At 40.6% G+C, this 21358-nt stretch overlaps 1 protein-coding gene across 1 annotated transcript in view; it reads left to right on the top strand.

The window, feature by feature from the left end:
* Positions 1–21358, top strand: part of CWC27 (CWC27 spliceosome associated cyclophilin) — a 240656-nt gene that overhangs the window by 150843 nt on the left and 68455 nt on the right. Inside the window, exons 12-13 of the mRNA XM_075839140.1 lie at positions 19123–19232; positions 20378–20484. Of these exons, the coding sequence (XP_075695255.1) occupies positions 19123–19232; positions 20378–20484 (217 nt within the window). The remainder of the gene's footprint in view (positions 1–19122; positions 19233–20377; positions 20485–21358) is intronic.

Below are 21358 nucleotides of genomic sequence, written 5' to 3'. Positions count from 1 at the left end.
TTTTTAATAACTTTTCAATTATAATGCAAATGTTCTCTTGCCGATAACGGCCAACTCTGTCACCGTGGAGCCCTAGCCTCATGACTCTCTTTTCTTGTTTTGTTTCTAGAAGCAAGCTGGTAAATAAGCTATAAGTAATAAAATATGGTCTTCATTACATCTATAAGCCAATGTATGTATGCTCAATATTTATGTCCGTGCAACACAACAAATAATAGTTCTTGTTCCTGTTGCAACCTTTGAACAGTAATACGTTATCCTTTAATTATTCTGCCAATGCGTTCTGTAATTTAATGTATCAGCTTGAGTAATGTTAATACTGATAACATGCTTTGTAACATGCTAGAACTTCAGACTCTAGCCCAGGGGTGGGCAAACTTTTTGACTCGCGGGCCACAATGGGTTCTAAAATTTGACAGAGGGGCCGGGCCAGGAGCATTTGGAGGGAGTGTTTGGGCCGGATATACTAAAGCATTAAATGTAGTGTGTGCAAACCTCATAGCACAGTAAGAACACTACAACCCAATTTATTAACTGTCTTTCAAATGTGAAAAATAGCCCTTATCAGTTAATAAATTTGTCTCAAGGAATATGCAAGATATGGCATTTACATACTATTTCGCAGATACTGGGAGGAGGAAATGTAAATAGATTAAAATAACATACGCACTGTGATTTATCAAGAAAAAAGTTCTGTTGACTCTGTAAATTAGCTGCCAACCTCTGAGCAGTAGCCGCCCGTTCTTGTGTTGACTGCTTGCTAGCATAGTTTGCATGCTTCGTGGCAAAGTGACGGCTGATATTGTACTCTTTGAAAACCGAAGGGCTTAATGGTGACGTGAAACGAAGTGAAAATTAAAGTGAAATAAAGAGAAATACGCGCCACATTAACCCCTTAATGACCGGGCCATTTTGCACGTTAATGACCAAGGATTATTTTTTGTTTTTCCACGGTCGCATTCCAAGAGTCGTAACTCTTTTTTTATTCCGTCGACATAGCCGTATAAGGGCTTGTTTTTTCCGGGACGAGTTGTATTTTGTAATTGTACCATTTTTAGATGCTTATAACATATTGATTAACTTTTATTAACTTTATTTTAGGAGAGAATTGAAAATAAGCAGCTATTCCAGCATTAATTTTCACGTTATAAATTTACGCCGTTTACTATGCAGCGTAAATAACATGTTAACTTTATTCTATGGGTCGGCACGATTACAGGGATACCAAATGTGTAAAGGTTTTATATGTTTTTTCTACGTTTGCACAATAAAAACCCTTTTAGAAAAAAATTACTTGTTTTTGCATCGCCGCGTTCCAAGAGGCGTAATTTTTTTATTTTTCCGTCGATGTGGCCGTACGTGGGATTGATTTTTGCGGGACAATGTGTAGTTTTCATTAGTACTATTTTGGGGTACATAGGACTTATAGATGAACTTTTATTTTATTTTTTATGGGGGGAATGGGAGAAAAGAGAGAATTTTGCCGTTGTTTTTTGCGTTTTCTTTGGACGCCGTTCATCCGGCGGTTTAATTAATGTGTTCATTTTATTGGTCAAGTTGTTACGATCGCGGGGATACCATATATGTGTATGTGTGATTTGTTTTGACCGTTTTATTAAATAAAACCACTTTTTTGGGCAAAAAAGTAGTTTTATTTGACTTTGACTGTAATTTTTTTTATTTATTTTTTCACAAACTTTATTTAACGGTTTTACTTTTTTTTTTTTAGTCCCACCAGGGGACTTCACTATGCGATATGCCGATCGCATATATAATGCTTTGGTATACTTCGTATACCAAAGCATTATTGCCTGTCAGTGTAAAACTGACAGGCAACCTGTTAGGTCATGCCTCTGGCATCGCCTAACAGGCAGATGCTGAAGACAGACCTGGGGGTCTTTGTTAGACCCCCGGCTGTCATGGAAACCCGACGGCGACCCGCGATTTGTTTGCGGGGGCGCCGATCGGGAGACAGAGGGAGTTCCCCCCTCTGTCAAACACATTAAATGCCGCTGTCACTGTTGACAGCGGCATTTAATGGGTTAAACTGCCGGAATCGGCGCGCGCTTCGATTCCGGCAGTTGCAGCAGGAGCCAGGCTGAGTATAACAGCCGTGCTCCTGCCGCTGATCGCGTGGGTAAACTGTCAGTACCCGCGCGATCACAGGACGGATATATCCGTCCTCCTGCGCGAACTAGCAGCTGCTGAGGACGGATATATCCGTCCTTCGGCGTTAAGGGGTTAACAACGGTCAATGTGTTTTGAGTGCGCCATCTATTGGGAAAACGTGGGCATTGCAGGGAAAGGGGAAAAAAAAGGAGGTTTTTACTATTATTTGGACAAGTTCGGCGGGCCGGATTAAAAAGCCTAACGGGCCGTATGTGGCCCGCGGGCCGTAGTTTGCCCATGTCTGCTCTAGCCATATTTTATTCTCTTTGAAGTTTCATAATGGGAAAATATGCTGTATTTCTTGTAGCAACGCAACGCACAGACCACAAAGGACCCTTGTGCAATAACAATATGTGGGCCCCTTTCTCCAACCACTGATTGGCCTAGAGTAAGGCGGTCACCATAGAACACCTCCCTCATGGCTCTCAAGCATACCCCTCACCACCGAGGGTCTGTGGAGGCATTGAGAAGGAACTAATCCATCAAGTTTGTATGAAGAATAGGAGACGATCCCTTCTTTATTGTCAATATTAAACTGTCCCATTATCTTCTTCCAGGAGAAATTTATGGTATCATGGCATTGTCCAAATGCTGATTATTTACAGATGTGTCCCACGTTTTAAAGGAGCGTTTTAATACAAACACCTATATCCCCTATCCACAGGATAAGGGGATACATGTGTGATTGCTAGGGGTCCGACCGCTGGGACCCCCAGCAATGAGAAGACCGGGTGACCGAAACTCTCCCGAAGTGCTCCATGAGAATGGAGCGCTGCTGTGCGTGCTCGACCAGTGCTCCATCCATTTCTATGGAGCTGCTGGAGACAGCGGTCTCAGAAATCCCATAGAAATTAATGGAGAGCTTGCCGAGAATGCACACCAGCGCTCCATTCTCATGGAGCACATTTGGGAACTTTCGGTCCCCCGTTCTCGTCTTTGCTGGGGGTCCCTGCAGTCAGACCCTCAGTGGTCACACATGTATCCCCTATTCCGTGGATAGGGGAAATATGTGTTTTGTGGGAAACCCCACTTTAACGTATCTCTAAACCCTGCATATCCAGAGCTGTATGGCACAAAGCTGTTATACAAACATGTAGAAAAAAAATTATATGAAGCTATCCATCGCCCATAGACTTTTTGTATAAAAAAAAACTACACGTTTAATTTAAATGTTTTTGTTACTAGATGATGCTGTCAACCCCTTTCCGACATTTGACGTAAATGTACATCATGGTTGGGAGGGGGAAATGGAGCGGACACTCTGCTCTAACGGCCGAGATCGGAGATAACTCTGATGGCCATTTAACTATTTAGCAATTAGACAGAGGGGTGTACCCCTGTGTCATCTTATCACACTCACACCCCCACCCGCCCCCACTGGTGGCCTAATGAATGGCTGCCATGCTAGTGCTCCTATTTAACCTGTAATTATTGCAGTGTATGGTACAACATGCATGCTCAAGTTACCTAGTGGGATCAAAAAATAAATTAATAAGCTATTTAATAAAGTTTTTAAGAACATAAAAAAATAACTTTCCATTTTTTACGTAGAATAATGTAAACAATAAAAAATACACAATTCGTGTCGCTGCGTCCACGATGATCCGCGCTATTAAAAAATATTTAAAATGCCAGAATTGCTGTTTGTCACTTTGCCTCACAAAATGGATGAAAAAACGCTTTTTATTTTTTTACATAAACAATTAAAAAAACAAAATTGGCATCGCTGCGTCTGTTAATGTCTGAACTATTGCATTAAAATGTTATTTAACAAGATGAACGGCATAAAAATATTCCAGATATGCTATTGTTTAGTCACATCACTTCCTAAAAAAATTTAATAAAGTGATCGAAAAGTCACATGTACCCCATAACTACATCTCGCCTCGCGAAAAACAGTTATGTCTTTTTTTTTTTTAACAAATCGGTTTTATTTTGTAAAAGTAGAAGCACTATATAAATGGGATCTCACCATAATCCTATTGACCCATAATTTTTACCGCACGGTGAACACTATGAAATCAAAACACAGAAAGCAATGGAGGAATTGCAGTTTTTTTCCATTCCATCCCATTAAAAAAAAATGTAAACGTTTTTCAATAGTTGGTACAATAAATGGCGCCATTAAAAACTACGACTCGTCCCACAAAAAAAGCGGGGAAGAAAAAAACGAAAAAGAGAAAGCAAGAACTGGCTATGGCAAAAAGGCGTTAATGTTCCATTAATGTACACCTGTCGGGTAAATGCTGGTGAACACGATTTGCTGTTCCCTGGGGGGTGGCACAGTACATATACGATGAATAAAAGAAGTTCACAGTTCAAAGCTGAAGACAAATTGTATCAATATTTTAGAGTACAAGCTATCTGCTTACCAGATGTTTTATAATCACGAATACAGAATTTCAGATTTCCAGGTAACTATGCAACTGTCTGGAACCTCTGACATCTGTCATGTGTTAAAGTCATGCCCGATTTTTGTGCTGTACACAGATTGTAATCACTCACATGGGTTGCTGTCCCCCGTGGGGTTCGCAATTTCCTTATCTCAGTAACACACACATGCTAGGGTCATTTTCATAGAAAATGTTTTTCAAGTGTGCGAAGAGACCGGAGTACCGCTCTCAAAGTTATGTTGAGTTTCCTAATTGTTCGTCTATAATCTACATTAGAAACGCCAGGGGATACGTAATACCACCTTAATTTGGGTTTAGTGTCATCTTTGAGAAACCTTTTCTACTCAACCTTAGTCATGCCACAGGACAATATTTTGCTGGTAAAAAAAATTTATCACATAAATTTATGTTCGAACCTAAAAAAATGTTTTTACTTTTTGTGCTGCAGCTTCTATGTATGCACTATACATAGAAACTACGTAACGTTGCTGTAAGCCCGATCCTTCAGTGTGCTGGACCGAAGGCTCGGTTGACAGCGGCTCTTGTGTGCCTCTAACACTGAATATGAACTTAATACTGATCCCATCTAAGTTAATTAACTTTGATCTGATTGGTATTCGGTTATCCTGTTTGTTTGAGGCACACAGGAGCCGCTGTCAGCCGAACCATCGGTTTCGGCTTATAGTGGCGCTCTGCAGCTTAACTTCTACGTATAGTGCCTACATAGAAGCTGCATCGCAAAAACAATTTATCAAAATTGTAACCGTTGTCAATTTGCATAAGTATATCAACACAACACATTCATTTTATATATAAAAAAAAAAAAGCTACAAAGGTTTACATAGCTTTTAAAAATGCAGATGTCTTCTGTATTGCTAGATGGTGGGCCCAAAGTACCCCAGTCCAACACTTCCTATTTTTAAAGGACCTATTACATAAGAGCTGTCTGTGTTCAACAATTGAAAGTTATCATTCCTCTTTATTCACCTAGCGGCAATGTTTCCGCCAAATAAAGGATTATCATTAACGCCCGTTTGCTCTCATATACCCAGTTTATATCTCTATTGCATAGAATCGTATTGGGATTTTCCCACAAAGGTCGATAGAACATGTATTTAAAGACTTCTCAATGGTAATCCTTCTGCTGGGCCGCCAACAATCCTTAGAATGGGGACTGTTTTAGTCCCAGCTTGCCAGTGGAGAGTGAGCCCCACATGTGCAGTGGCTTTCCACTGACAGGAATGTCCGCTACGAGAACTTCTGATGGACAGCCTGCTGTGCATTTGCAGATGGCACTAAAACCGTACTGTTCTCATATTGGTGGGGATCCCAGCTACTAAACCCCAAAGGTTACTCAGTCCAGCATCATGTAGAGCTCTTTCAGGGCAGATTTACACGAGTGTGTGCGTTTTGCGCACGCAAAAAAACGCTGCGTTTTGCGTGCGCAAAAGGCACTTAACAGCTCCGTGTGTCATGATCATATGGTGCGCGGCTGTGTGCTTTTCACGCTGCCGCCATCATCATGACACTCTGTATGTTTGTAAACAGAAAAGCACGTGGTGCTTTTCTGTTTGCAATCATAGTTTGCCTGCTGTTGCGCGAATCACGCACGTCCCACGGAGGTGCCTCCGTGCGGCATGCGTGATTTTCACGCACCCATTGACTTCAATGGGTGCATGATGCGCGAAAAACGCAGAAATATAGGACATGTCGTGAGTTTTACGCAAAAATCACTGACAGTCTGCACTGCCCCATAGACTAGCATAGGTCCGTGCAACGCGCGTGCTTTTCACGCGCGTTGCACGGACGTATTACACGTTTGTGTAAATCCACCCTCAGGCTGTTAAAATGGGCCAACACACTGGCAATGACTTAACACAGCCTTGTTTGGATATTCAGACTTCAGAAATGCATGAGAGATTTTTGGACATCTGGTAAGCAGACGTTTTGTTAGGTGATACATTGATGAAAATTTGTCTCCAGTTTTGTGCTATTCACTTTGTTCTTGCTTTACATGGTAAAAAGATTGACGACCAGGTGCTCTTGCTACCAAATGTATGATAGGACAATTACTTAAAGGGAACCTGTCACCAGCATTTCACCTATTTACTTATCCCTCACTGGCCGCTGCTATCAAAAGTTAATTGCCGTTATCCCCTCTCCTAAACTCCTCCTCCAGCTGTAAATAACGGTCTGCAAACATTTCACGCCTTTTATCGTAATAATTCGGTGTCCCTTTGTGCGCACACACCAGAAGAGGATATCCATGCACAAGCGTGGGATTTTGTGTACTGGGGGGAGGCGAGGAGCTGTCAATCAAAAGTAAGGAGGCGGAGTCAACTCGGAAAGACTTGAGGAATGAAGATATGACTTTTCAAACGAAGATTTTACTCTTTTGAAACTAAGATGTGACTCTTTTATGCTCATTAGCATACGGTGTGAGAACATTAAAAAGCTGAATACTAAAGCTACAGAGCCGACTAAGTAGACAATTATAGGTTATATAGAAATGATTTCTCACCCGCCACCTCCAGGTATTGCTGGTTTATTAAGTGAAATGCTGGTGACATGTTCCCTTTAAAAAGTGAAATATTTTCACATGTGTGTGTGTGTGTGTGTGTGTATGTATATATATATATATATATATATATATATATACACTAATATTTATCTTGCGTAAGAGAAGCATTATTAACCCCTTAATGACCAGCCTATTTTGGACCTTAATGACCAAGCAATTTTTTAAGTTTTTCAATCGTCGCATTCCAAGAGCTATAACCTTTTTATTTTTGCGTCGACATAGCTGTATAAGGTCTTCTTTTTTGCGGGACAAGTTGTATTTTTTAATAGCACCATTTTTAGGTACATATTATTTATTGATTTAACTTTTATTAACTTTTTTTTGGGAGGGAATAGAAAAAAATCAGAAATGTCGCCACTCTTTTTTGCGTCCTAAATCTACGCCGTTTACCGTGTGGTATAAATAACACAATAACTTTATTCAGCGGGTTGTTACGATTGCAAAGATACCAAATTTGTATCGTTTTTGTATGTTTTACTACTTTTACACAGTAAAAACGCTTTTTTTTCAAAATTATTTGTTTTTGTGTCTCCATATTTGAAGAGCCGTAACGTTTTATTTTTTCGCCGATGCGGTTGTATGAGGGCTTTTTTTTTGCGGGATGACTTGTCGTTTTTATTGGTACCATTTTGGAGTAGATGCGACTTTTTGATCAGTTTTTAGCACATTTTTTTAAAGTCAGTATTCACAGAAAACAGCAATTTTTCCATAGTTTTTTATTAATTTTTTTACGGCGTTCACCGTGCGGGTTAAATAATGTAATAGATTTATAGTCGGGGTCGTTACGGACGCGGCGATACCAAATATGTGTAACTTTTTAACTTTATTTTGTTTTTTTAATAGTAAAGCATTTTGTAAGGGGAAAAGCTGGGTTTTTCATTTTTTTTTCACATTTTTTTTTAAATTAACTTTATTAAACTTGTTTTTCACTTTTTTACTAGGCCCATTAGGGGACTATAATATGCGATTCTGCGATCGCATTTATAATACACTGCAATACTTTTGTATTGCAGTGTATTACTGCCTGTCCGTTTAAAACGGACAGGCATCTGCTAGGTCATGCCTGCGGCATGATCTAGCAGGCATTCACTCCAGGCAGACCTGGGGGCCTTTATTAGACCCCCGGCTGCCATTAGAGACACAGACACTCGGCGATCGTATCGCCGGGTGTCGGTGGGAGAAAGAGGGAGCTCCCTCCCGCTCTCCAAAACCACTCGGATGCGGTGCTCGCTATTGAGCACCGCATCTGAGGGGTTAAACGTGTGAGATCGATACTAATATCGATCTCACACGGCAGAGCAGGGACGCTCCCAGCCCTCAGCTGCCTCTAGCACCTGAGAGCAGGGAGATTTGACAGCTCCCTGCTCTGTTTACTTATTCCGATGCCGCGACGTAAAAAGTCTATGGCATCGGAATAAGGCCCGTTAGTGACCGACGTAGAAACACGATGGGCCGGTCACTAACGGGTTAATGACCAAAGGAGAAAAGAAGCATTTCCACATTATGCATAAAGTGACATATACTTAGGGCTGGGCAATTATGACGTAAATCAAAATCCTGATTAATTGAACATGTAACCTCGATTATGATTATTGAGCGATTTAGGCCACACCTCTTTTGTGTGCCACGCCCCCTATATGCATGCTACACCATTGAATTAATATTTATCCCCTGAGCCTGCTGTATATAATATGCCCCCACAGAGTACCCTGCCCCCACAGAGTACAATGCCCCCCATAGTTGCCAACACACAGTATAATTCCTCCCATAGCTTCCACCACACAGTATAATGCCCCCCATAACTACCCTCCCCATAGCTGCCTCTACATCTTATAATGCCCCCATAACTGACTTCCATGCAATATAATACCCCTATAGTTACCCTCACACAGTTTAATACCCCCATAACGGCCCCCATAGCTGCACCCCACACAGTGTAAAGTCCCCCATAGCTTCCCCTACACTGTATAATGCCCCCATAGCTGTCCCCAATAGTACCTAATAAAATTAATAATATACATACTCCCCTAAACCTATTCCAATGACGAGAGGAGGAGATCCCTCTGCTCCTCTGGTCTGTGCAGCTCGGCGCAGACAGGTGCGATTACTTCACTGCCTCGTGTCCAGCGATACATAGTAAATGGTAGAGCAGGGACCTTATGGTCCCCTGCTCTACCATTGGGTTAAACTGTATCTGCGTCCTGAAGATGCAGATACAGTTTAAACCGGGAGAAAAGAATTGATATAACTTAGATTCGCAAGATGACGACCATTAATTGCCCTGAATTTCGATTATTTTTCGATTAATTGCCCAGCCCTACATATACTTTTTGTTACTCTTATAGGGATGCTCTGACGCATTACCTTAGAAATTGTCCAAAGGGTGACTTACATAAAGCTTATCTCCTTCATGGACTATGGGAGTGCACTGATATATCAAATGTGTCGTTGTAAGTGTAAAGGTAAATGGGATATTGAAGTTCTGTTTGTACCACAAAGTTTTATATATCTCATTTTATTTTCATTGATCCCACATATTACACTTCACAGGTGATAGTCACAAAGGGGATAATCATACATGTAGCTCTTTTTACAGTACAAAAATTTTATTTTGCGCCACTGGCTACAACCCCAGGTACGGACTTCAAATGAAATCATAACAAGTCTCAAATACCTAATGACACTAGATATTGAAAGACACAAAGAAATGGCAATAAAAGGTTTCTTTAGAAAATGGAGACAGCTTATAAATTACACTCTGGAAAAAGGAGAAAAACAACAATTGATGGACTCTTAAGTAAACAACATGGTGCAAAACTGAGTACCCGAGGGGGTACATTTAGTAGATTGGAAATCTGATTTTCATATTTTTTTGAGCAGTAACCATGGGAAGAGGGATACTGTTTATATTTCCTTTTTCATTCTATTTGGATTCTCCTGTTGGAAGGTTTAGGATTAGTTGATTCAGAAAGAAGTGCAGGTAACATGGAGTGGGTAATGTACTTGTATTTGATCACTGCAACTATTCTAAATGCTGTGTAACTGAAAGATGTTGATTGTATATTTAATTTTCTTCAATAAATGTTATTAAAAAGTGAAAAAACAAACTGTAGATGACATCTCACCAAGAGTTTACTAAAAAGCATATAGGGGAATAGCTCACTAAGGCTAAGGCTGACCTTTTTGCGCTTCGCTCTTGGAGTAGTTCAATTCCATCACCATCATGTGACATTCTCCACGACTACTCAACAGACTGCATCACATGATTTTTCAAAGCTGTTGAACTTTTTCAGAGCTATTGACATGGCACTAAGAGGGGCTATTTAGTGGGTGTAATTGTACCCAATAGTATGAATTTATTAGGGCATCAAATTGATGTCTTTATTATAATAGATCTGCCATGGTGACCGGTTGTCTTTAACCCCTTCCCGCTCCTTGACGTACTATTACGTCATGGCAGCTGTATCGTTCGCGCTCCATGCCGTAATAGTACGTCTCGGGAGTAACGGCCGCTTCGGCCGTCCTCCCAACACATACAGGAGCTGTGACGCTGCTGTCTTGTTCAGCAGCTGTCACAGCTCCTACAGCGGGGACCGATCGCTGTGTCCCCGCTGATTAACCCCTTAAAAGCCGCGTTCTATAGAGATTGCGGCTTTTTAGGGGTTAAGCTGCCATCGCCGGCCTGCTACGCGATAGCGGCCGGCGATGGTGACTATGGCAACCGGACACCAAACAATGGCGTCCGGCTATGCCATAGACGGAAGCCTAGTGGGTCCTGACAACGTCAGGACCCACTACGCTTGCTGTCAGTGAGTAGCTGACAGTTCTAATACACTGCACTACGCATGTAGTGCAGTGTATTAGAATAGCGATCAGGGCCTCCTGCCCTCAAGTCCCCTAGTGGGACAAAGTAATAAAGTTAAAAAAAAGTTAAAAAAAGTTGTGTAAAAATAAGAAAATAAAAGATTTAAAAGTATTAAAAGTAAAAATCCCCCTTTTTCCCTTATCAGTCCTTTATTATTAATAAAAATATATAAACAAACAAATAAACTATACATAATTGGTATCACCGCGTCCGTAACGGCCTGAACTACAAAATTATTTCGTTATTTATCCCGCACGGTGAACGCCGTAAAATAAAATAATAATAAACCGAACCACAATCGCAATTCTTTGGTCACTTCACCTCCCAAAAAATGGAATAAAAAGAGATCAAAAAGTCGCATGTACCGAAAAATGGTACTGATCGAAACTACAGTTCGTTACGCAAAAAATAAGTCCTCGCACGGCTTTATTGATTGAAAAATAAAAACGTTATGGCTCTTAGAATAAGGTAACACAAAAAGTGAATGATTTTTTACAAAACGTATTTTATTGTGCAAACGCCATAAGACATAAAAAAAAACGATAAACATCTGGTATCGCCGTAATCGTATCGCCCCGCAGAATAAAGTGAATATGTCATTTATAGCGCACGGTGAACGCTGTAAAAAAAAAACGAAAAAAAAAACAATCGTACAATTGCTGTTTTTTAGTCACCACGCCACCTAAAAATAGAATAAAAACTGATCAAAAAGCCGCATGCACCCCAAGAAAACTACAATGGATTCCTCAAGGGGTCTAGTTTCCAAATTGGGGTCACTTTTGGGGGGTTCCCAATGTTTTGGCACCACAAGACCTCTTCAAACCGGACATGGTGCCTAATAAAAAAGATGCTTCAAAATCCACTAGGTGCTCCTTTGCTTCGGAGGCCGGTGCTTCAGTCCATTACCGCACTAGGGCCACATGTGGGATATTTCTCTAAACTGCAGAATCTGGGCAATACGTATTAAGTTGCGTTTCTCTGATAAATCCTTTTGTGTTATAAAAAAAATGGTATAAAGAGGATTTTCTGACAAAAAAAAAATGTTAATTTCACCTCTACTTTGCTCTAAATTCCCGTGAAACACCTAAAGGGTTCATAAACTTTCTAAATGCTGTTGTGGATACTTTGAGGGGTCTAGTTTCTAAAATGGGGTGTTTGATAGGGGTTTCTAATATATGGGCCCCTCAAAGCAACTTCAGAACTGAACTGGAACCTAAAAAAATAAATAAATGAGGCAATACTTCGCTTCTTACATTATACTGATAATGAGCCGTGCCCACCCCGAGATGGCCCCAGTTTTGACCGTTTGTATAAACGGAGACCCCTATTAGACCGTTCCAGTGCCCGGTTTTCCCCAGCATACACCCCTGAGAAGTGTATTTCTATTGATGAGTCCCTGGTACATTTTAAAGGGAGGGTTCAATTCCGCCAGTACCTGCCGGGTAAGAGGGCAAGGTATGGCGTGAAGATGTATAAGCTGTGAGAGTGCATCAGGGTATACCTACAGGTTTAGGATATATGAAAGAAAGGCCACCCCCAAACCAGACTGCATCCTGGACTACAATAGGTACATGGGAGGGATGGACTTGTAAGATCAAGCCCTGAAGCCCTACAGCGCCATGCGGTGTGGTATAAGAAGCTGGCCGGGCACATCATACAGATGGCATTGTACAATGCGTACATGCTACGTCGATGTGCAGGCCAGACGGGAACTTTCCTGGAATTTCAAGAGGTGATTATCAAGAACCTAATCTTTAGGGACCAAGAAGGGGGGGGCACCCAGTACTTCTGGAAGCGAGCCCACACGCATCGCACCAGGGCAACACTTTCCAGGAGAAGTTCCCCAAACTGGCAAGAAGGGAAAAAGTCAAAAGAGGTGCAAAGTCTGCTATAAGAGGGCGTAAGGGAGGACACAATATATTAATGTGACACGTGTCCCGAATAACCAGAGCTCTGTATGAAAGTGTTTTAAAATGTATCATACATCCCTTGGTTTATAATTTACCCCAATTTTACTTACCCTGATGCACTCCACACAGCTTATCCCCCCTCGTCTTTCCCCTCTGGGCCCTGCTGTGTGTCCAGGCAGCTGATAACAGCCACATGTAGGGTATTGCCATATCCGGGAGAACCCACATTACAGTTTATGGGGTGTAGGTCTCCGGTCAAAATGCTCACTACACATCTAGATGAATGCCTTAAGGGTGTAGTTTTTAAAACGGGGTCACTTCTTGCGGGTTTCAACTGTACTGGTACCTCAGGGGCTTCTGCATACATGACTTCGCACTAGAAAATCCCCAGTAGGCCAAATGGTGGTCCTTTCCTTCTGAGCCCTCCCATGGGCCCAAACGGCAGTTTATCACAACAAATGGGGTATTGCGGCCCTCAGAACAAATTGCGCAACAGAATGGGGTATTTTGTTTCTTGTGAAAATAAGAAATTTTCAGCCAAAACTACATATTATTTGAAAAAAATAATTTTGTTTTCATTCCCAGCCCAATTCAAATAAGTTATGTGAAAAAACTATGGGGTCAAAATGGTCACAACACCCATAAATGAAGTCCTTGAGGGGTGTAGTTTCCAAAATGGGCTCATTTGTGGTTGGTTTCTATTGCTTTGATACCTCTGGGGCTCTGCAAATGCGACATGGCACCCGAAAACCAATCCAGCAAAATCTGGACTCCAAAGAACACACAGTTCTCCTTTCCTTCTGAGCCCTCCCATGGGCCTAAACGGCAGTTTATCACCACAAATGGGGTATTGCCGCACTCAGGACAAATTGGGCAACAGAATGGAGTATTTTATTTCTTGTGAAAATAAGAATTTTTGAGCTAAAATGACATATTATTGGAAAAAATATTTATTTTTTTAATTCCCAGCCCAATTCAAATTAGTTCTGTGAAGAAACTATGGAGTCTAAATGGTCACATTACCCATAAATGAATTCCTTGAGGGGTGTAGTTTCCAAAATGGTGTCACTTCTGGTGGGTTTCCATTGCTTTGATACCTCTGGGGCTCTGCAAATGCGACATGGCACCCGAAAACCAAACCAGCAAAATCTGTACTCCAAAGAACACACAGCGCTCCTTCCCTTCTGAGGCCTCCCATGGGCCCAAACGGCAGTTTATTGCCACAAATGGGGTATTGATGCACTCAGGAGAAATTGGGCAACAAAATTGAGTATTTTGTTCCCTGTGAAAATAAGAAATTTTGGTAAAAAATTACATCTTATTGGAAAAAATGTCATTTTTTTAATGTCACAGCCCAATTGAAATAGGTGCTGTGAAAAAACTGTGTGGTCAAAATGCTAACAACAACCATAAATGAATTCCTTGAGGGGTGTAGTTTCCAAAATGGGGTCACTTTTGGTGGGTTTCCTTTGCTTTGATACCTCTGAGGCTCTGCAAATGCGACATGGCACCCGAAAACCAATCCAACAAAATCTGGACTCCAACAAACATATAGCGCTCCTTTCCTTCTGAGCCCTCCCATGGGCCCAAACGGCAGTTTATCACCACAAATGGGGTATTGCCACACTAAGGACAAATTGGGCAACAAAATGGGGTATTTTGTTCCTTGTGAAAATAAGAAATTTTGATCACAAATGACATTTTATTGGAAAAAATGAAATTTTTTTCATTTCAGAGCCCAATTCAAATACGTGCTGTGAAAAAACTGTGCTGTCAAAATGGTAACAACAACCCTAAATTAATTCCTTGAGGGGTGTAATTTCCAAAATGGGGTCACTATTGGGGGATTCCTACTGTTTTGACACCTCAACACCTCTTCAAACCTGGCATGCTGCCTAAAATATATTCTAATAAAAAAGAGGACTCAAAATGCACTAGGTGCTTCTTTGCTTCTAGGGCTTGTGTTTTAGTCCACGAGCGCAGTAGGGCCACATGTGGGACATTTCTAAAAACTGCAGAATCTGGACAATACATATTTAGTAGTGTTTCTCTGGTAAAACCTTCTGTGTTACAGAAAAAAAAATGAATAAAATTGAAATTCAGCAAGAAAAATGAAATTTGCAAATTTCACCTCCACTTTGCTTTAATTCCTGTGAAATGCCTGAAGGGTTAAAAAACTTTCTAACTGCTGTTTTGAATACTTTGAGGGGTCTAGTTTTTAAAATGGGGTGTTTTATCAGGGTTTCTAATACATAGGCCCCACAAAGCCACTTCAGAACTCAAGAGGTACCTTAAAAAAAAGGCTTTTGAAATTTTCTTAAAAATATGAGAAATTGCTGTTTATGTTCTAAGCCTTGTAACGTCCAAGAAAAATAAAAAAATGTTCAAAAAACGATGCCAATCTAAAGTAGACATATGGGAAATGTGAACTAGTAACTATTTTGGGTGGTATAACCGTCTGTTTTACAAGCAGATGCATTTAAATTCTGAAAAATGCAATTTTTTCAAAATTTTCTCTACATTTTGCAATTTTTCACCAATAAACACTGAATATATCGACCAAATTTTACCACGTACATGAAGCCCAATGTGTCACGAGAAAACAATCTCAGAATCGCTTGGGTAGGTTTAAGCATTCCGACGTTATTACCACATAAAGTGAAATATGTCAGATTTGAAAAATGGGCTCTGAGCCTTAAGGCCAAAACTAGGCTGCATCCTTAAGGGGTTAAATGACAGACACATTATTTTAAGTCTTTCTTTTCTTTCCCCACACAGATTTCTTAGGCACTCTACACATCGTGTTTGTGCCCTACATTTATCATGTATGTCAGGAAAGCTCATGACTTAACGATAAACGTGTCGATAGGGCTCCATTAGCCTGGCGGAGACCAAAAGAGTGTCCTTTTGGGCTGGTTTACATCAGTATACCTTTTTTTTGAAGGATGGAATAGCTTAGAAGACTACACTATTCTATCCTTAAAGAGAACCTATCACCTCCCCATACATGTGCAGCATGTAATGGGGAGGGCTGCACAAACTCTGGGGCACTTTAAAAACATTTTTCTGCCGCCCTCCGTTATTTAGATATCGGTGCCGTTATATTTGGAGCCCGATATTTAAATAACCCCATGAACAGTTAACGGGGCGTGTAATGTCAAGGGGGCGTTACTATGGCTGTGACACTGTCCAATCAGATATGGACAGTGTTACAGCAAAAGCGAGGAGAGTGTGTGCGCGCGGGCACGCTCTCTCACTCTTCAGCTTTGAAGATCAGTCTTCTGCCGAACTGGCAAAGGGGCGTGTCATTGCTATGGACAGTGTAAAGAGCTGTGGAGAGGAGAGCGCGCATGCGCGCTCATCTCTTCAGCTCTTGTGAGAGATCAGTCTTGTACTTTGTATGCCGAACTGGCAAGGGGGAGTGTCACTGCTACAGACCGTGTTAAAAGAGCTGGGGAGCGCTTACACTGTCTGTAGCAGAGATACGCCCCCTTGCCAGTTCGGCAGAAGACTGATCTTCAAAGCTGAAGAGTGAGAGAGCGTGCACGCAGTCTCTCTCTCTCTCTCTCTCTCTCTCTCTCTTTCTCTCTCTCTTTCTCTCTCCTCTCTCTCTCCTCGCTTTTGATGTAACACTGTCCATATCTGATTGGACAGTGTCACAGCCATAGTAACACACCCCCTTGACTGTTCAGGGATTATTTAAATATCAGGCACCAATATGTAAATAACGGAGGGAGGTAGATAAAAAATGTAAAGTGCCCCAGAGTTTGTACAGCCCTCCCCATTACATGCTGCACATGTATGGGGAGGAGAAAGGTTCTCTTTAAGGGGTACCGCAAAAAAAATAACTTAACATAAGGGTTTTTTTTAACAAAGGAGCTTATGGGTAACCAATGGCACTGTATGGCAACCATCACAGGCATACGCTGCTAAGCTCTTGACATCACTGTCCATATATGAACAGTGATGTCAGGAGCTTTCCGGGACACAGAGCTTTAGGTAGCGTTCTGCCCAGGGGGTTATAAAGAGGGGAGGGAGAGAGTGCGACTCAGCATAACACACTGCATGTACGTCTATGGAGTGGGAGGAGTGAGCAGGGGAGGAACCAGGAGCACAGTGAGAAACACAGGCGTGATGGTAAGATTTCTTTGTTGCTCCAGTGCTGGATTCTCATCTACGTTGCTAATTACTGCTGTTTAATGTCCTCCATGCTGCTGCAGCTTCTATATATGTGATAGAGACAGGAGAGCATGGTTCTCCTCTTCTCTATGTGCAGTGTATAGAAGACGTGATAGCAGTTAGACTCCGCCTACTAGCTTTGAGACAACTGAGCATTAAACATAGAGCCTGCAGTGGGGAAAGCTGCTAAATAATGGCGCATAAAAGTCATATAATGTCTGGAAATAGTGTTATTCCTCATGTGCACACATATTAGCTGCCAGCCTATTCTAAAAAGACACCTGAGAAGTTAGGTATGCTTTAAATATGTCTGACCAATAGGCTATGACATTCTCTGTATAATATATAAACATGAAGTGATTGGAGTACGGCAGATGGTGTATCTATATATGTATGTTATCAATCAAATTATTATGAGGTGCTTTAACTTCTAAAGGAAATCCCCTTTGGAAGTATGAGTTGGCATTTATAGCTTCAGATAAATGCCAGTTTACTGCTTGAATTTTATTTCTTTTCATATTGGCAGAATGTTTACTTATGTTGGCACAGTGCCTCAATAACTTTGGCATGGTGCATGTTAATCATTTAAGCCGAGTCCTTCCTGCTTCTGTTTTTTCAGCTTCTGCTCCGATATGGCTCCAATATTAGTTGCTATACCAGTGTACATAATATGATCCCTTGTCTGGTCAGAATTTACTGAATGATAATACTTTCAATACTCTACATATCTCTGACTATTAAGGTTTGTTTTATGTGTTTGTGTTTTATTTAATTACAGGATATTAAGTAATTAAAGGGTTATTCACCTCTCAAATATTTATGGCATATCCACAGGGTATGCCATAAATGTCTGATAGATGCGGGTCCCACCTCTGGGATCCGCACCTATATCGAGAACAGGGGTCTCTGTACCCCCATCCTGCCTGGTGAGGTGTTTGCTGACAGACTATTCTATGCGGTGGCTAAGTGGAGAGATGACCACGCAGGTGGGCGGCTGTCTCTATTATGTTCTATGGAAGTTATGGAAAAAGACGGCTGTACACCAACGCAACCTATCTAACTTGAAGGAGTTGACACAGTTTTGCCTGCAAGAATGGCCAAAAATACCAGTGTCTAGATGTACTAAGCTAATAGAGACATACCCCAGAGACTTCTTTCATTGCAGCAAAACGTGGTTCCACAAAGTGTTGAATTTCAGGGGGTAAATACTTCTGCACATTAAAATTCTCCATTTTTTGTCTTAATTCATGTTCGCACCACAGTAAAAAATATTTTGCACCTTTAAAGTGGTAGACATTTTGTATGAAATGGTAAAAAATGTAAAAAAAAACTATAATGCAACAAAACAATATAACGGGGGGGGGGGGTTAATATTGCAAGGCACTGCATATGTGTATGTCTATCTATATAATACATTGTTTGTCCTGTGTCCCCTTAAAGGGAATGTATTAGAAATGTTAAAAAAATATATTATTTATTCTTTTTGTTAATACCCACATAACAAAAATAAGAATATTCCAATCATCACACTGGCCACTATGGCAGACACAATATGCTGACACTTCCTGTTTTCTGTAGCTCACTTGTTAGCTTTGCTTTATAGACTGGGATAGAATAAGCAGAGTTATCTCAATATTTAATGGCAGCTATATTGTGTTGCCATGATCTCTGGGATACGAGGTTGTACTCAATCACTTCTTGGACACTAATAATCTCTAAACATTTTCTATTAAATTACTCCCATTAATTGCAGGTGTCACAAAGCACACACCCTGCGGCTCTGTATCTACAGACAATACAGGAAGGGTGTGCCTCCAATGTTACCGCTTTCAGGAAAGTTTTAAAAAATAGAAACTAGCTTCAACATTTAAAAAAAATCAAACACATTATTTATCTTCTATAGACTTCTATCCAATTAATGAAAATCAAATCAAACGCATAAGACCAACCCTTTTAACATAAATGTTCATTAATTCTGTAATTTAATTGACCAAATCTGACATTTTCACTTGCTTGTTTCTTTAGCTGAACAGACAATAGCCAACAGTGCCCTGGAAGAATACTTGACTGAGAAGGAGAAGTATAAAGACTGCAGGAAGAAAAATACAAAGAAAGGATCTTCCAGAGAAGAACAGGTAATTCACCAAGAAATGTTGTTATAATTTTTATAATCTGAATAGTTAATGAATATCTGAAAGGAGTCGTCTCATGTCTTTATTCACAAATTATGGAACCCCCTCTTTAAGACAGAACGGGGAGCTGCTCTGCTCTGGTGGACCTTGCCCATCCATGGATTACATAGATTAGGATAAGGAGGTGTTTTAGGAGCAGAATGTGTGACCATTCAGAAAGCCAGGAACGCCCAGAGAACTCTTTTGAACTCATTTGCAAATGGCCATGACTGATTTAAATGTTGTTTTAGCGCTTTTTGCATGAACGGACAGAATAAAGATGGCCGTTATTATGAAGATATTATCTTTTTTTGGAGCTCTGCATTGTGCCATTCCTCAGTTATTCCTACTGGAAATTTATAAATAAATTGGATGTGTTCCATCACACGGATATTGTCCAGTCAAATCTCTAATAGTAGAAAATTTACTTTCTGCCAAGCCAAAAAATGTCTCTAGTTAAGTCATGACATGTAAAATATGTGTCTATAGTTATTAGAAATTAACTATGACATGTTCCCACAGTAGAAAATTCCTGCGGATTCTGACGCAGTGGGTTTCCATGTCGGAATCAACATGATTTCTATTTGTAAAAAGCCTCCCATTGTATTCAATGGAAATTCCTCGGTGTAAACATTGTCTGGTAGCCACTCACAAATTATTCATTGGATTGGGGCTATTCTGCATGCAAAAAGCAGCTATTTGTACTGAAAAACCGCAACAGAATTCTGAGGGGCAGCCTTGGATTTCTGCTGAAAAAACTTGGCCAAACCCACGCTGGCTTTTTCCTTTGAAAAATTCTGTTGTGTGAACATAGCCTTAAAGTTTCCAAATAATTGAGTTTGGATAAAATTAAAATCCCTATATGACAATAGTAGGAAGAATGATGTTTCCTGTCTTTGTGACTAATCGAGCCCTTGCATCATGAGAAATGTCTTTGATGTAGATCAAGAGACAGATTCCTCGAAATGTGTCATCAGATCACATTAAATGCAGATGGTCTGAGTACTAAAGTTTACCCACTGAGTGCTGCAAGGCGTTCTAAGTTTATGTATAACATCAGAGATTCACTTTTTCACAACTAATTAGAATTTGAATATGTCCCATTTTAGACATTATCGCTTTTGGATAGTTTTAAATCCAAACTGACACAGGCGATAACTGATGCACCAGAAGAGGGGCCTGTATCCGAGACCGAAGAAGACGACGATAAAGGATGGTAAGGGATGAGTTAATTTTTTTATTTTTTTTTAAGGATTTATAATTCTATAATTTTAGAACATATTGTATAGAAGATATTTCTGCCATCGGGTTCTTTACAGTAAATTTATATAACCCATACTATTAGTCAGGACCTCTGCAAGAGATAGTGTGTGACACTTCCAATAGATGTTTAACCTACTGAAAAGAACAGCAATAAATTAACGCAATAGTACGTTTATTCAATGGCACAGGCACAGAAGCTGTGCCCACTCTGTCAGCAGTGGGTTCCCAAAGTAATATACAGCCGACATCTCACTGCATCTGCCGGTAGAAAAGGCAACGCCGATCCTGACCTTTTAACCCCTTAGATTCTGTGGTCGCTATGGACTACGGCATCAAAGTGTGTACAGAAGGAGAGGAATCCCTCGGTCACCACATGGGCGTCACACTCGTGGGAGGCAAAGGGTTGCCATGACAGCCAGGGTCCTAAAAAAAAAAAAAAAGCCCCTAGGCCTGTCATGGCTATCCACCTAATAGATTGCCTGATACTTTTAATAATAAGTGTGTCAAAGCATTAGAGTAGTGATCAAACAATCGCATTGTAAAGTCCCCTAGTTAATAAAAAAAAAAAAACTCCATAAAAAGTGGTTATATGGTGCAAGTTTAAAACCATAAAATAAACTCCCACCCCCATAACATAATCAAATGTAATCATTAAGAACCCAAAAGAGTGGCATTAAAAGATACAACTTGTCCCGCACAAAAGCAGGTCCTCATACGGCTACATAAAGCCCTCGGATTGCGTTAAAGTAAGAACTATTTTATTTTCAATGAAAGTGCTTTTAATGTGCAAAAAGTAGTAAAAAATCTATACATATTTGGTATCACCA

This window comes from Rhinoderma darwinii, chromosome 1 (genome assembly GCF_050947455.1).
Source record: "Rhinoderma darwinii isolate aRhiDar2 chromosome 1, aRhiDar2.hap1, whole genome shotgun sequence".
Classification (NCBI taxonomy): Eukaryota; Metazoa; Chordata; class Amphibia; order Anura; family Rhinodermatidae; genus Rhinoderma; species Rhinoderma darwinii.
Note: the sequence above shows the minus strand (reverse complement) of the source record. Positions and strands in the feature narration are given on the sequence as shown.